At 54.4% G+C, this 14,163-nt stretch overlaps 1 protein-coding gene across 28 annotated transcripts in view; it reads left to right on the forward strand.

Moving 5' to 3' along the window:
- Lrp8 (low density lipoprotein receptor-related protein 8, apolipoprotein e receptor) overlaps positions 1 to 14,163 on the forward strand; it is a 74,641-nt gene that overhangs the window by 20,829 nt on the left and 39,649 nt on the right. For 21 of the 28 annotated variants that reach the window (NR_033496.1, XM_011240454.3, XM_011240461.3 and 18 more), the window contains exon 3: positions 11,599 to 11,721. Coding sequence is in view for 19 of the 28 variants with exons in the window: in XM_011240454.3 (XP_011238756.1) it covers positions 11,599 to 11,721 (123 nt within the window). In the remaining 9 variants the exon portion in view is untranslated. Of the gene's footprint in view, positions 1 to 111; positions 292 to 7,906; positions 7,971 to 11,598; positions 11,722 to 14,163 lie in introns of those variants that run through there. The other 7 variants (XM_030253283.1, XM_030253279.1, XM_030253281.1 and 4 more) reach the window with 4 other exon arrangements.

A 14,163-nucleotide genomic window follows, 5' to 3' on the forward strand; every position in this document is an offset into this window, starting at 1 on the left:
GTCCCACCTTCTCTTCTACCCTTTCCTATAGGCCATAGGTTTTTAAATTGACAGGTGATGCATCCATGCAATACACCAGATGTTCTCTCTGCAGCCCCTCCCGTATGCTACACCTAGCACTGAAGGTGCCGTAGAGGGAAGGACAAGGGGAGGCCTAGCAGCCTCTGCACCCAGCCCTCCCTGAGTGAACCTGGGGATCCCTCTACCCTAAGCACTTGCCAAGCAGATCAGTGGCTGCACGTGGGCTTGCCTCTCCTCTCCCACCCCCGCTTTGGCATCGCTGTCTCCAAGGTAACGGGGAATTTTCCCTCCCTCTCATCATTAGGGTGCCAGGGCAAACAAACAGCCCTAATCCAGATGAGCCTTGGGCCACAATCACACTCTTCTGGGGTTTTCTTTTTATTTCTAGCGATTTTGAGAAGCTTGGAGTAATTGGTATTCCGCACAGGTTAACAGGGGCACTGCCTCCGCAGTATTATGCCTTAATTTTCTTTATCACATAGCAAGTTGGAATGAATCACCCCGCTCCTGCCTTTTTCCCACCGAAACCTATTACCAGCCTGTCTGCTGGTTAAAGTCATTTCGTGGCAGCGCTTGGCTTCTTGCCACTGCCCTGGGAATCTTTCTGACCAGAGCCAAAGAACAAGGAGGGTGAAGAATCCATTTGTACAAAGCGGGGGTCTCCCGTTGAGAACTTACTTCCCTCCCTGTTCAGAAGGGACAGCTTTCAGCCTCTTGCCTGCGCAGACTGGCCATATGTCAGCGGTGGGAACGGGATTCCTGGGCCTGCGGTGGGGGAGGGGTGGCCATGCCTACTGCTCCTGGCACCTGGGTTAGATCCCATGACGAGAGTTTCTGGGCTTCTGCAGCTTGCTTGTGAGAGTCTTTGATGGCCGAGTGTCCCACGTTCTGACCCAGAGGGCCTGAGCAGTCTAGCTTGGGGTTTTGAGACTCTAAAATGTTTATTTTGGAACATGGAGAGTTGAATCTGTGGTTCTGTGGCTCCTTTTTGATTCTGAGATAGATAGAAAGATAGATGGATGGATGGATAAATGGATGGATTATAGATACATACATACATACATACATACATACATACATGCATACTGTGCTTACACAGGGTCTATCATTGAATGTTAAATACATTTGGCTAGGCTGGCTGGCCAGTAAGCTCTTGGGTTCTATTGTCTTCCCTTACCCTCCTAGGGTTATACGTGGCTTGTTTTTTTAATATGTGTTCTAGGGGAGCAGAATCAGGCCGTTCTGCTTACGCAGCAGGCGCTTTATCAGCCGAGCCACCTCCCAGTGCTCTTGCCTGATCTCTTCAGCTGCTCTTAGTTCTGTCGTGTTGGGTCCTGTGAGGGAGGAATTGCTTTGCTAAGCTTACCTTAGAAATGTCACCTCAGGTTGGCCCCAGCTTCTCTGGCATCGTCTCTCCGTTCATAAAGTTGAGGACTGAGCCAGGTTGCCTCCAAGGCCCAAGTTCCAGGTTTGTCCTGCCTGCCTGTCGTGCCCTGCGTGGCCTGGTCTCTGTCTAGCACTTCATGGGACCTGAGCCACACATGTCTCCTGTCCATCTGAGCCCTCAGCCATTCCAGAAGGAAGGCTGCCCAGCCCTCCCTGGAGTCCCAGAAGGAAGGCATTGATGGTGCCTCAAAGTCGCTTCGCCCCAAAATGTTAGCCCTGTGTTCTAGGTCAGGAAACCGAGGGACTGAGAGATGAATTCATCCATCATGGTACAGCTTCCTCCTGGGACCTTGTCTGTGTCACCAAGGCTGCACAGCTGTGGCTGGAGTCTCACTAAACACAAGAGATTTGGGTGAGAGAGAGAGCAAGAAAGGGGGGGAGCACGAGAGAGCACGAGAGAGCACTCACGCTCTATCACCACCCCTTTCTCTGAGGTCCAACTAAAGGCTTCCTCTTTAGGCAGCCCTCCCTCCCTGGCTCGGTGTCCATGCCCTAAAGCTGGCCAGAGAGGGCAAGTGAGTGTCCTCTTCCACCTTTGCATCTTTGGGGTGAGGGGATGGGGCAGTTTTACTATCTCTGGCTGGCCTTGAAATCCACCCACCTCTGACTCCTAAGGGCTGTGATGAAGGATGCATGCCCCTATGCCCAGCCTACCCCCTTGCCTCTAATTAAGACCCTTGTCTTGTCCCATTCTTGATTACGGACTTTGCTCTGGGGAGGTCCTTGTTACCTCAGCTTAGTACAGACTGGGTAGGAACGTCTGCCTTGATGTGTTCCTTTGAGCTCAGCTGACTTTTCCCCCTCATCTCTGTGTCCCCTTTGGTCCCCACCTCTGAGCCAAGCTCCTCAGTTGTCCCTGCATTCAGGGCCCATCGCTCCATCCCTTGGGCATCTACCTGAACCCTGGACTCAGCTGACCTTGCCACCCTAACAGACACTTGCCCTCCCTTCTGGAAGTTGGACATGCTGGCCCACAGCTGGAGAACTCCCCATCTGTCCCCTTCACTTTCACCTGTAGGCACCTGGAGCAAGCCCTTAAATTGGGCTCATGGGCAAACTGTGCATTTTCTCTTTTGATGACTACAGGAGGAGGAGACTGAACTACAGGGGGTAAGGGACCTATCCAGTGTACCACCCCGCCCAGAAGCCAGAGGCCACCTGGAGTAGTGCCCAGGTTTGCCTCAGCCCAGGCCTGGCTCTGTGGACCTCTCCAGTCCGCAGAGCTTTTCCACTGCACTGGACAGCTGAGGGTGTGCTTCTCTGGTTCCAGCTGGGGAAGGTGGTGAGCCATGTGTGTATCGCCGTGTGCTGAGCCTCTAGGATGGCTTACTCAGCCTGGTCCTGTCTGGTAGAGGCTCCTTAGTCTTTCCAGCGTGGAAGCTGTACACTGCGAGGCATACCTCTGTGTGGTGCTGATAGATGGTGAGCTGTGTGGAACTGCATGACCGGGCTTCCACTGTTCCCCTTGGAGCTGGCCTATGCACACTGCTGGGGCTGGGGGTGGGGGTGGGAAAAGCACCCCCTGAGGGGTGGCACTCCAGCAGGGATCCTCTGGGTTTTTGCTTTGTCAGGTGAGGGCACTGCCAGCCACCAGCACAGTGGTACCCAAGCCCTCCATCCTTCACTCCTTTGCACCCGGGAGTCCTTGGGCTTCTATGGCCTGGCTTCCTTGCCACTGGATGCCGAGTTCTGTTCTGGGAACTCTGGCCTTTCCATTGGCAGTTGATGGGGCCTTAAGCCTAAAGAAACCTGTGCAGGGACCCTCAGTATATTGGCAGTGGGGCTAGAATGCAATCTAGAACCTTCTAAACTGTGGCAGAGCTGCCTCTCCTCCTGTCAGAAGGCCTGTGGCAGGAAGAGCAGGTTCCTGAATGTAAGGGACCTGGCAGGCTTGGTGTGTGTGTTTGTGTGTGTGTGTGTGTGTGTGTGTGTGTGTGTGTGTGTGTAATAGAGAGAGAGACAGAGACAGACAGACAGAGAGGGAGACAGAGGGACAGAGAGCGACACAGAGACAGACAGACAGACAGACAGACAGACAGACAGACAGAGAACCACAGACTACAGACCCCTTAGAGCTTTCGGGTGGCCTGTCTGGGCTTAGGTAGGAAGGTTTCTGGTCAGAAGACACTGAAACAAGTCAGGTAACCTCTGCCCCAGTGGCAGTTGTGAAGTTGGAATCACGTAGGACCCTGGGCTAGAATCCCTGATCTAAAAGGATTTCCCAACCGTGCCTCCTGCACCCAAGAAGCTTCGACTTCGGGGATGCCCTGAGTTTGTTTCCTGGGACCTACAATTCTAGTGCCAGGTGGGCAGTCCACATTCCAGGACGGGGCTGATCTGATCCTTAAAGGACGGTGTTCATGGGGTGTGCACCCGTGTCTGCAAGCAACATTGGGTTTGGCTACTTGGCAGGCACCAGCCTAAGACCCTTACAGATCCCATCCCATCCCATCCATGTCTCCCTCTGTACCCTCCCCCACCCCCAGCTGTCACTGGCTCAATACTGCCTGCTTCTACAAATCACTGGGACAGGAAGATGCCTTTGTCGTCTCACTCAGAGCTGCTCATCTTTCCTGTGGCGACTGGGAGTCCCACATACCCCAGTGAGAGCCTGGACTTCCCTTGGTGACAGCCAGACCGGGGTCAGAGAGTATCCAACACCAACTGGGCTGTGCTGGATCTGGAAGGAGGTGCCTGTTGTGGGAAGCCCCGAGTGACCCTTTTGAAGGGCCTTGGAGCACACCAGAGATCACAGCCTATGTGTCTCAGAGCCACTGTCTAGAACATCAGCTGGAGGGAGTCCTTAGAGGTTGGTTCAGATGAGGAAACTAAGACCCAGAGTGTGGAAGAGGCCACTTTGGAAGTTAGGAATGTGGGGCTAGAGATGGTCTCTGAGGGAGAGCCTAGGTTGAGGACACTGGGGAAGGACCTAGGTCAGGGAGAGAGAGGTATGGCTTATGACTTACTTAGATGCTGCGGGCTGTGATGTTCTCTCTCTCTCTCTCTCTCTCTCTCTCTCTCTCTCTCTCTCTCTCTCTCTCTCTCCTCTCTCTTCCCCCCTCCTCTCTCTCAGACTCTCTCCTGTCATCTGGTAATGGTACCTTCCTCTAAGGTCCCCAGCTGAGGATGGCAGGAAAACCCAGCTCTTCACTGGGAGATGGTAGTCGCACTGGATGCTCATGGAGTCCCACTGATGACATCTGCCACAGCGATAGGTCACCACGTGATCCTGATGCCCCAGGCCCTGCTCCACCATCCCCATTAGTGTTCCTGCAGATGTCTCCCACATGGCCTCTGGATGGCCTCCTGGCCCCTTCCTATGGGTGTTTGGGGACATTTTGTTTGACTCCTGATGTGCCCTCGATAGGATATGTAGTGAACAGAGAAGGAAACAACTGGGAAGACTCAAGGGGAACATTTACTAACTTAATAGCAAACAGGACTTTGCTTTAGGGATCCGGCCATGAGAGGATCTCGGCACGGGTCTCTTGCCTCCTCAGCAGCTGTGGAGTCTTCCTCATTCTCTGCAGGTGGGAGGAGAAAGGACTCAGCTATGTCTGTGAATGTCACCTGCCGATGGATAGAGGTGGCCTAAGTCGTGGAGCCGGGTAGGCAGCGCTGAGCCAAGGGCCTGAGCCCTTCGAGCTACTCTTGAAGTATTTCAGGGCTTAGCAGCCGTCTGCTGCCCAACACCACCAAGAGCCTGGAGTTACGGATTGTCAGAGTATGGCTGCCTGGACCCACGGAAACATCCCTCGCGGGGATGCGGCTGTGCTGTCTACTTCTGACATCTCTGACTGGCCACGTCTGTTAGAGAGACCTAGACTGTGTAGGGGCTCAGGGTGGGAGGCACTACAACTAGGAATCCTTAGAGACTTGGTGCCTGAGACAGGAAGGCTGTTTTAAATGTCAGACCCACAGGATCTTTAAACTCAGGGCTTATGGGAACATCACATGCCTGGAGAAGGGTAAGGATTTGAACCCAGAGCTGCTGGACCACAGCGGGTTCCAGTTCCCAGAGTTTCATGAAGGTTTCTGCAGGGCTGTTGAGGGGAAACAGCTGATGGGATCCCCCACTCCTTGCCCCATTTCCACAGCACAGATCCATTTTTATCTGTTTTCTGTGTGTAGTTTCACTTGGGAAAAGGTTCCTCCTAAGTGTGAAAAATAACCTTTGTCAGGCCTTGTACCAAGCTGCAGCTCCATGCCAGGACCCGCCACAGCCTGGGGAGGAGGGGGGGTGTCTCTGGCAGTGGGTGGACAAGCCTGCAGTCCAGGGCCTCCTGGAAGGGGGTGCAGGCTGCTTCAGGCCACCGTCTCCTCCCCCCCTCACTCCTGCTGTATTGTTGCTGCAGTCGGAGACCACTCTCAGTCTGTCGTCCTGTTGACTGGGGTGACAGTTTAATAGTAGCTTCCTGGGCTGTCATTTAAATCTGCCTGCCAGGTTAGTAGGCCAGGGGCGGGCTGGCACGCCCCCTGCCCCCACCCCGGATCTTCATTCTGCTGGCAGCAGTTGTCTTGGCAACCTCAGGGCCTGGCGAGCTCTGCAGAAGGGTAACAGTGTAGGGAGCAGCCCTTTCATCTCCCCGAACAGGGTACAAGTGCCCAGCTGCCTTAGGGCTGGCTGCGGGCTGAGCCAGGCCTCCCGGTGCTGGCCTGGGCCTGAGAGAGGAAGTGGAAGCAGCTGAGTGGATCCCTCTGGGCAGGGACCCACCCCAGGTCACTCGGTCGGTCGGTCGGTCGCAGTGCTGAGCTGGACTCCACCTTTCTTACTGGTCTCTTGCTCTGCTTCTGTCTGGAGCTCAGTTTGCATCCCTGACATCTCTCTGGCCCAGGTGACTGGCCTCAGTCCCCTCTCCCTGTCCTGAGCCCTCCCTCAAACAGTCCCTGATGTGAGGATTTGAGTGTCCTCATTGCTGAGTGCTCTTTGGACACCTGTTCTGCATGGTCTGTAGGAGAGGTCCACAGTGAGATGGCTGGGTACCATTCTCTGCTAGGTGCCTGTGTGGCCAGGCTCTCCTTCTAAGAACCTCAGCTTCCCATAGGATCAAGAGCTTGTATCACATAGTGCTTCCTGATATGGCTCACTGGACTTCCTTTTCTTGGGAAATTAATAGACATGGCATCCAAAAGTGGGGATCTTCATTAAACAAGATTGGATGTGCTGGAAGAAACAGCCAGTCAGGTATCTGCTGCAGGCTTTTCTGGGGGTGGGGTAGCTTTTGTTATGCTGGTGACATCTCGATTCTCTAAGGGGGAAAGTATATCCCAAAGACCTGAGCAGATGGCTGCCCAGGCTCTGTGCCTGACTTCCTCTGCTAGCAGCTGTTGGTCCATGTTGTGTAGCCTTACCAAATCCCAACGCAAACATAGCCATGGGTCTCACTGGCTGCTGAATAAGCCATCCTGTGGTTAGCCACACCCTCAGTGGGTCCCTGGGTGAGCTCAAGGAAAACAAGGTCACACTGGGCCTCCTAGGGACAGTTTGATGCTAGGCAGAGCAAGCTGGCTGCTAGCCTGGTAGAGCTCTCAGGCTCCTTGATGCTTGCTGCCTCCCTAGTCCCTTACAAACTCTGTGGGTTCCTCCAGTCCAGGCCTGTTAGCCCTTCCCAGAACACCCTTCATCCCAAGCCCCCATCCTCGCCTAGGCACCTCTGCTGGGTACAGTCCCCCTCCAGGGGCCGTTATCAGGCTGCCTGGCCACACAGTGGACCCAGATACTTGAGCTGAAGTGTAGCCTCCCACGGGCACACGCTGTGGCCTTGAGCTGTCACTTACCTGGGAAATGTGTCTTGGTGGGACATTCTCTCAGCTCCAAGGAGCAGCTGGCAGCTGGCTTATTTGAAGCCACATCTCTGCACAGGAGTGTGGGTGGGATCCTTGGTTTGAGGATGTGTGTTGTTTGGGGAAGGACGCCTCTGGGGGTGGGGCGTGGGAGTGATGAGTGAGCATGGTAATTTGCAGGAGCATACAGGGGCTGGGAGCTGCTGAAGGACCAGTCAGCACCATACCTCCATCGCCTGAGGAGGAATACCACCCGGACGTGCGGGCAGACAACCGTGCACACCATACGCCCTTCAGTTGGGGCCAGGACTGTGACTTTATATTCAGTCACGTCCCCTTTTGTTTCTCAGTTCACAAATCCTTAGCACCATTCTTAGCCCATTTGTTCCTCATAGCAGCCCTGTGGGGGTTTATGAGGCCCAGAGAAGTAGTGCATCTTGAATAAGGTCACACAGCCACAGGTGGCACCAGAGACCCTGTGACCATGACGCTTCCCTTGGCTTGCATTCTTATTATACATAGCAGTAGCTCCCATTCCCTTTGTCCTGGATTTCCCACTGTCCTCTGCTCTTCCCTGGGGTAGGCCCCTCCTCACCACCCTGTGGAATCCCAGGGCCTTTGTGGCAGTCCATCTGTTGCCATGGCACCAGATTATGATGTCGCAGACCCTGGATGACTATGTATCACTCCTGCGGCGTGGAGTACAGGGACTCACAGAGGTGGGCATTGTCCAAGGGGCAGACTGGCACAGAGGGACATAAATCCCTGGAAACAGAGAACCACAGCCTGGAGCCCAGCTGGGGAATTGCCCTGGGAACCAAAGCCAAGGCCAGGAGAGTAGGGTCTGGCCTGGCCTTCAGTGACAGCTTGACCGGCTTGGCCTCTTCCTGTGGCAGGGCTGAGCTAGCTTGGTTACACTGGAGGGACCCGACCGACGCTGAGCTTGTTCACTGAGCTCTTTTGCCTTTTGTCCTGTGGCAGTGCTACACAGGAAAGTCACATCCCTACTGGCTCGGAGACAGAAGGGACTTGCCTTCAGTCACCTAGTCCAACGGGGGGACTTCAAAGGTGGTTTAGTGCAGTCTCTAGCCTGAAAGTGGTCATATCACCTCTGTTTCCACAGGGTGGTGTGTTCTCCAAGCATGGACTGTCATCATAGGCCAGGTCTCTGCAGCACACTTCCGGGCACATGGCAAGGGTATAGCTTTGTGCAGGAGCCTCTGTGCTTGGTGGTTGGTTTGCTACGAGGTCCCTGAGAGTTGAGGGGCCTCTGTCACAGGAGTCCTCGCTCCTCCCCTGCCAGTCAGTGCCCTCATGGCTGCAGGTTTGTGGGAAGGGATTTATTTACCTCTCACAGACCCTGAAGTCCTTCTGCCGCCTACCCACTCACGTCTTTGAGCCTCAGTTTCCTCTGTAAACGAGATTGACAGCAGTTGCCAGGGTAGCTGTGAGGGGGTTGTAGGATTTGGGGTGAGAGGCCCAAGTCTAGATCTGGGTGAATATGGCCGAACCGGCCCAGATACTGAAACAGTCTGTCCCGCAGTCTGCTGTGGGTCAGCTAAGCCTGAGCTGACACTGCTGGCATTTGGCTGCTATGGCGTCCGTGCCCAGTGTCTGCTATGGCTTGGCATACAGGGAGTGAGCAAGCTCTCCCCTGCACTCCCAGAATGCTCAGAATTAAGGGTTCTGGGATGGTATCTGGCTGTCTTGTCTTGTGCCCAGTGACAGGGATGGTATCTGGCTGTCTTGTGCCCAGTGACAGTGTTCCTGCATCACCTTAAGCAATTCATCTTGCTCCTTGGCAAGCTTGTCCCCTTGCTGGAGCTCCTTGGCGTAGCTGTCCTACTCTGCGTTCCCAGGAGCACGGGCCTAGCTGTCCTACTCTTGTGTTCCCAGGAGCACGGGACTATTGGATACTGGGGCTCTCATAGGATCCTCCAGGTATTTGAGGGGCTTTTCCGCCGCCATGTGCGTCAGCCACTGTTGGAGGACTGTGCTGGCGGAAACCTGCTGAACCTGACAGGTTCAAATCTGTTCTCACTTCCATGTGACCTTAGACATATAACTTAAGAGCGCGAGCGCTGCCTGGAACTCTGCCTGTGTTATATGATGAAATGTTAGGCTGTCTGTCCTGGGATTTCCTGAGTAAAATACCCAGCAGCATCAAGGGAGCCGGAAAAAATAAGAAACGGAGGCATCTGTCTTAGGAAGATGTGAAGAAATCTCAGAATAGAGATGGCCAAAGGATACTATGGAAAAGCAAAGCAGGCATGGACCAGAGTCAAGACGACAGTCAGTGTTCCCAAAACTCTGCTCGGCAGCTGGAGGACCACAAGAAGGGGAAAAAGTACAAACAAAAGCCAGCAAACCCTCAGGCCATGGACTGTGTTTACCCAGGGGAGGGGCCCTACCCTGGATGTGTACGAGCAGAGATGCCAGGCAGGGATTGGTGTCCTCCTGTGGTCTGCCCCGCGTTGGGTCCTGTGTGGAATCTGACATGGTTCCTTGTGGAAAGACGGGAGAAAAGCCAGCCACACCAGACCACAGGATCCACAGTGATGTAAAGCAGCAGGCATCAGATTTAAGGGCTCAGGCCCAAACTAGCCTATTGCTGGTCTTTGGAAACAGCCTTCTACTGCAACACAGCCCTGTGCACCCACCTACTATTCTGTCAGGGCTCTGTCCACATGGCAAAACCCGAGGAGCAGGGCAGAGCCCATTGCAGCCGAAAGCCCCAAATGTCTATCATCTGTGACAAGTTTGCCAAGCTGTAGAAGACCGTTGAGAGGATTGTGGCAGCTCAGGGGAGGCCCCCGACAGAGACTGGAGGTGATGGGAAAGAACATCCAAGCTTGTAAGGGAAAAGCAGTGTAAGGATTTTCAGATGACAGACTTGGCAGAGGGGGACTATTAATAGTACGTAGGGACCAACAGTAGTCATGGTGGGGCCATTTGGGAAGCTGGAAAGGGGAGGAAGAGGAGGAAGACTTTCTAGCTGCTAGAGAGGGGTCGTATCCAGATGGCCCCAATATCACATCTAGTTCCACTGTCACTCAGGGAGAGGACACCCAGGGCCTGGGCTCCTGAGGACCCTCTTGGCCTCTCTCTGCCAGTTCTGGGGCCTCTTGGCCTGTGACTGTCTACCATGCCCAAACGATTGTGTCTTACCAAATCCCCTTCCCTTTCCCTAGGAAGACCAAAGACCTGGGAGGGAAAGTGTCTTCCTTGAGAGTACATGGCAAAGCAGAACAGCCAAAATGCACATCCAGGCCTGCTAGCTCCCTGTTCAGGGCTCCTGCCTTCTTGCCCCTGTTCCTGGGCTCTCAGTCCTAGGGTAGGGCTCATGGGAGCTGAATGCAGGTGATGTTGAGGAGTCCCTGGAGTACATGAAGGGCGCAAGAAGCCAAAAGCCAAGTCCTGAACCTCTACTCCACACTTCCCAGGGTGGGCAGGCCGCCATGCTCACCTGCAGGTTCCCTGTTGGGACAGCTGCCTTGTTCTGCCCTTGTCTGATCATATTTATAATCAGTGCCAGGCACCGGGACAACACAGAGAAATAATAAGGGGGCGTGGCCAACTTCTCCACCCTGACCCTTACATCCAGTTCCTTTCAGAACTAGGCACACGGGGCAGCAAATAGTTTGGGGCTGGACATAGTATTCATGTTCTTACCCCTGCTCCGCTATGAGTCATGCAATCTCAGCTTGCATGGGCACACAACAGCCCATTTCTTTCCCTTCTAATTACTCCCCAGACAAACAGCAATAGCTGTACTGACGGCAAGCACCTGCCATGCGCCGGGGCCCGATTGCACATCCTCACACATTAGCTTCCTGCTATCTTTCAGCCCTTCTGCTCTTTATAGTAAGAGGGAATTCAGAGGTTAGTGATGTCCTCAAATTCACGCAGATGGCAGGAGGCCCAGCAGGGTTCTGAAACCCTGATGCAGGACATGAGCCTTCCTTCCTGCAGAGTTCCATGACAGGGACCCATGCTCCATCATGGCCACAACTTCAAGGACAAAATCCTTTATTCATCCTGCTACAAAACCATCATCTTCTTTTAGGGTTCGTGGTCATGAGCGCTCCCTGGGGCTTTCCCAGGGGTCCTGTTTGTGCGCTGGGATTTAAGCAGGTGAAGAGGCTGAGGCCTGCCTGCAGGAGGAGTCCAGGAGAGGGATGCTGTGGTGTGGAGCCATGGTGACAGCCTGGCTGTGCCTGAGACCCTCGGGGAGCTTTGGTGGTACACTTCTGAGGCTGAGCACACGCCAGTTACCCACCTGCCTCCTGCCTCTGTCTTAGAAAAGCATTCAGTGCTCACCCTTATGCTCTTATCTTTGTCCCACAGCCAAGAGGACCTGCGCGGACAGCGACTTCACCTGTGACAATGGCCACTGCATCCCAGAGCGGTGGAAGTGCGACGGCGAGGAGGAGTGTCCCGATGGCTCTGACGAATCGAAGGCCACGTGCTGTGAGTCTTGCCCCACCTCAGTTTCCTCCTCAGCACTTTGAGGTTGATAGGTTGTTAGGCTCACAGGCCATAGTCAGAGGATGCTCCATGCCAGGCCCTTGGGGGAGTGGGCGGCTCCTGGTGAGCAGGCGATGGTCCGTGGAGCTGCTCTGCCTGTTTCCCTGGCCTTCTCCTGAGCTTCCCTGTAGGTTCCCTCAGTTCCTGCAGCACCAGGAATTAGAGTGGTGCGCAGAGGTAGCCCTGCCTCACCTCAGGCCCCCTGCTCTCACGCTTGAAGATCTGAATTGTAATTCCAGCAGCACTAACGGCAGCTGGTGCGCGCTAATCATTTACCATGGGCCACACCTCGATTGCTAAGCTCTTTGTATTCCTTTTATCTTCGTAGCAGCCTCTAGAGGCAGGCACCGCCACTCTCTGACTTTTCAAAAGGGGCATACAGAAACTCAGAGAGTTAGTGTGATTTGTCCATGGTCACCCAGCCAAGACTTCAAGCCCCCCCCCCTTTTCTGGGGCCTGTTCTTCGTGGCTAGCTACATGATGACATAAGGAACCGGGAAGAGGTGGCGTGGCTAGTGCTTCGGGACTGCCTTCCACACGCAGGGCTTTGTCTCTCCGTGATTTCTTTTCTAGGCTCTAATCCTCAAAGCAAACTTAGACCTGGCAGGTCATTCCGTGACATTTGTTAAATTAAAAAGGAGATGCGGAAGGGGAGGGGGAGGACCCAATGGTCCAGAGGCAGAGCTATAGCAAGGCAAGCCTGAGACAAAAGGCTGTGGGGAGCACGTGGAGGATGGTGTGGGACTGTGGGGAGCACGTGGAGGGTGGTGGGACTGAGGGGAGATCCAGAAACCGCTCTCTGAGGCTAACATTTGCCCCAGAGGTAGAGGCAGGGACAATGGAGGCCAGAGTCCCATTTAGGGCTGCCACTGATGATAACTGGGTTTTCCTGTCTCCTAGCAACAAAGCTACCAGTTTCCAAGAGAGCGAGAGAGAGAGAGAGAGAGAGAGAGAGAGAGAGAGAGAGAGAGAGAGACCCCTGCCCCAGACAAAGGGCCCCTCATTTCCTAGGCGGCTGCCAAGCCCTTCCCAGTTTTACTGCAGGCCCATCCTTTCCTTACCACACCAAATGCCACTCCATGCTGTCCTGGGAGGCCTGGAGGCAGAAGGAAGCCCTGCACTCTCTCCTGCCCTTCCAAAAGAAGAGAGCCTTGATGCACTTGCCTGTACTACCATTGTCCTGCCAGCCTGGAGCACGCAAGGGTGCTGCATCTCTCCCAGAGAAAAACACACTGGACCAGGTTTGGCCTCTTGGCCAGGGCTGCTCAGCCGAGAAGGGACAGAGTCCTGTGCCTCCTGGAGAGTTTCTGGGGTTGGGGTGGACCTTCCTACCCTAATAGTCAGCCAGTTCTGCCTTGTGATCCTGGATGTGGGTAGAGGCTTTATGGAGGTCACTGGGGGAGGGCAGTCTTGCTGCCCAAGGGCTATGCTCCCTTCTCTCTACATCTCTGTTTAGGGGTATTGCCTCCTCCCCGCCCTGTCCGGCCCTCTCACCTGTCCCGCTCTTCTGGGCTCTGCATCCCTACTGGCTCATGCTCCCTGCCCCCTCTTACCGCCCCTCTCTCCTAGCCTGCCTGTTTCCTTGTCTTTCTACCTCAGAATGCCAGTGCTCACTGCCTTCTGACCTGCGATGGACCCACACACCCCACTCCTGACTTCCAGGGCCCTGAGAGTTGACAGCTGAGCAGCCTTTAGAACTTGATAGACCTGCAGACACGCAGCCTGTTTGTGGCAAGTGTCTCTTCCGTGACAAAAGGCAGTCTTCTCAAGCTCTCTGAGATTCATGGGAGCAGCACCTAGGATCGAAGAGGCCCAGCTTCCTGTGGGTTACCCCAGGCAATTCCTGTGAGGTCCTGTATCCACTGCCACCCCTCATTATATAATGTATCCAAATCTAGAATCCCAAAGATTTCCCCATTTTAAGATTCCTAAATTCTTAGTAGTTCAAGACCCTGTTTTTGCCCTTGTCTAGTGGGGCACAGAGTCTGGGATCCCTACCTTACGAACCGTCACAATGGTCCTGGGGTCTTAGAGTAGGGAGGGCTGCCTGGAAGAATCGCCCTGAGAGGGCCTTGAAGGCCAGGCAGAATTTGTGGCAGCTGGACTTGGTAGCAAGCTTGCTCTCAGCTTCCCAACTGAATGAAAACCCAGCAGCCAACCCGCTGTCCATTTAATTGGTGTTGCCATAGCAACTACCACAGCCTACCAGGTTTCTGGGACTGTGCCAGCTCCCAGGATAGAGCCTTACTCCTCACCCCTAACAGAAAGATTATAGATAGAAGGGCACAGTGGGCTTGGGATCTGGTGCAGTTGGACCGGGTTGTTTGCCTTGTATCCTCATATAAGCTGTGTAGCCTTCCTGGGCCTCAGTTTCCCCATGTTCAG

This window comes from Mus musculus, chromosome 4 (genome assembly GCF_000001635.26).
Source record: "Mus musculus strain C57BL/6J chromosome 4, GRCm38.p6 C57BL/6J".
Classification (NCBI taxonomy): Eukaryota; Metazoa; Chordata; class Mammalia; order Rodentia; family Muridae; genus Mus; species Mus musculus.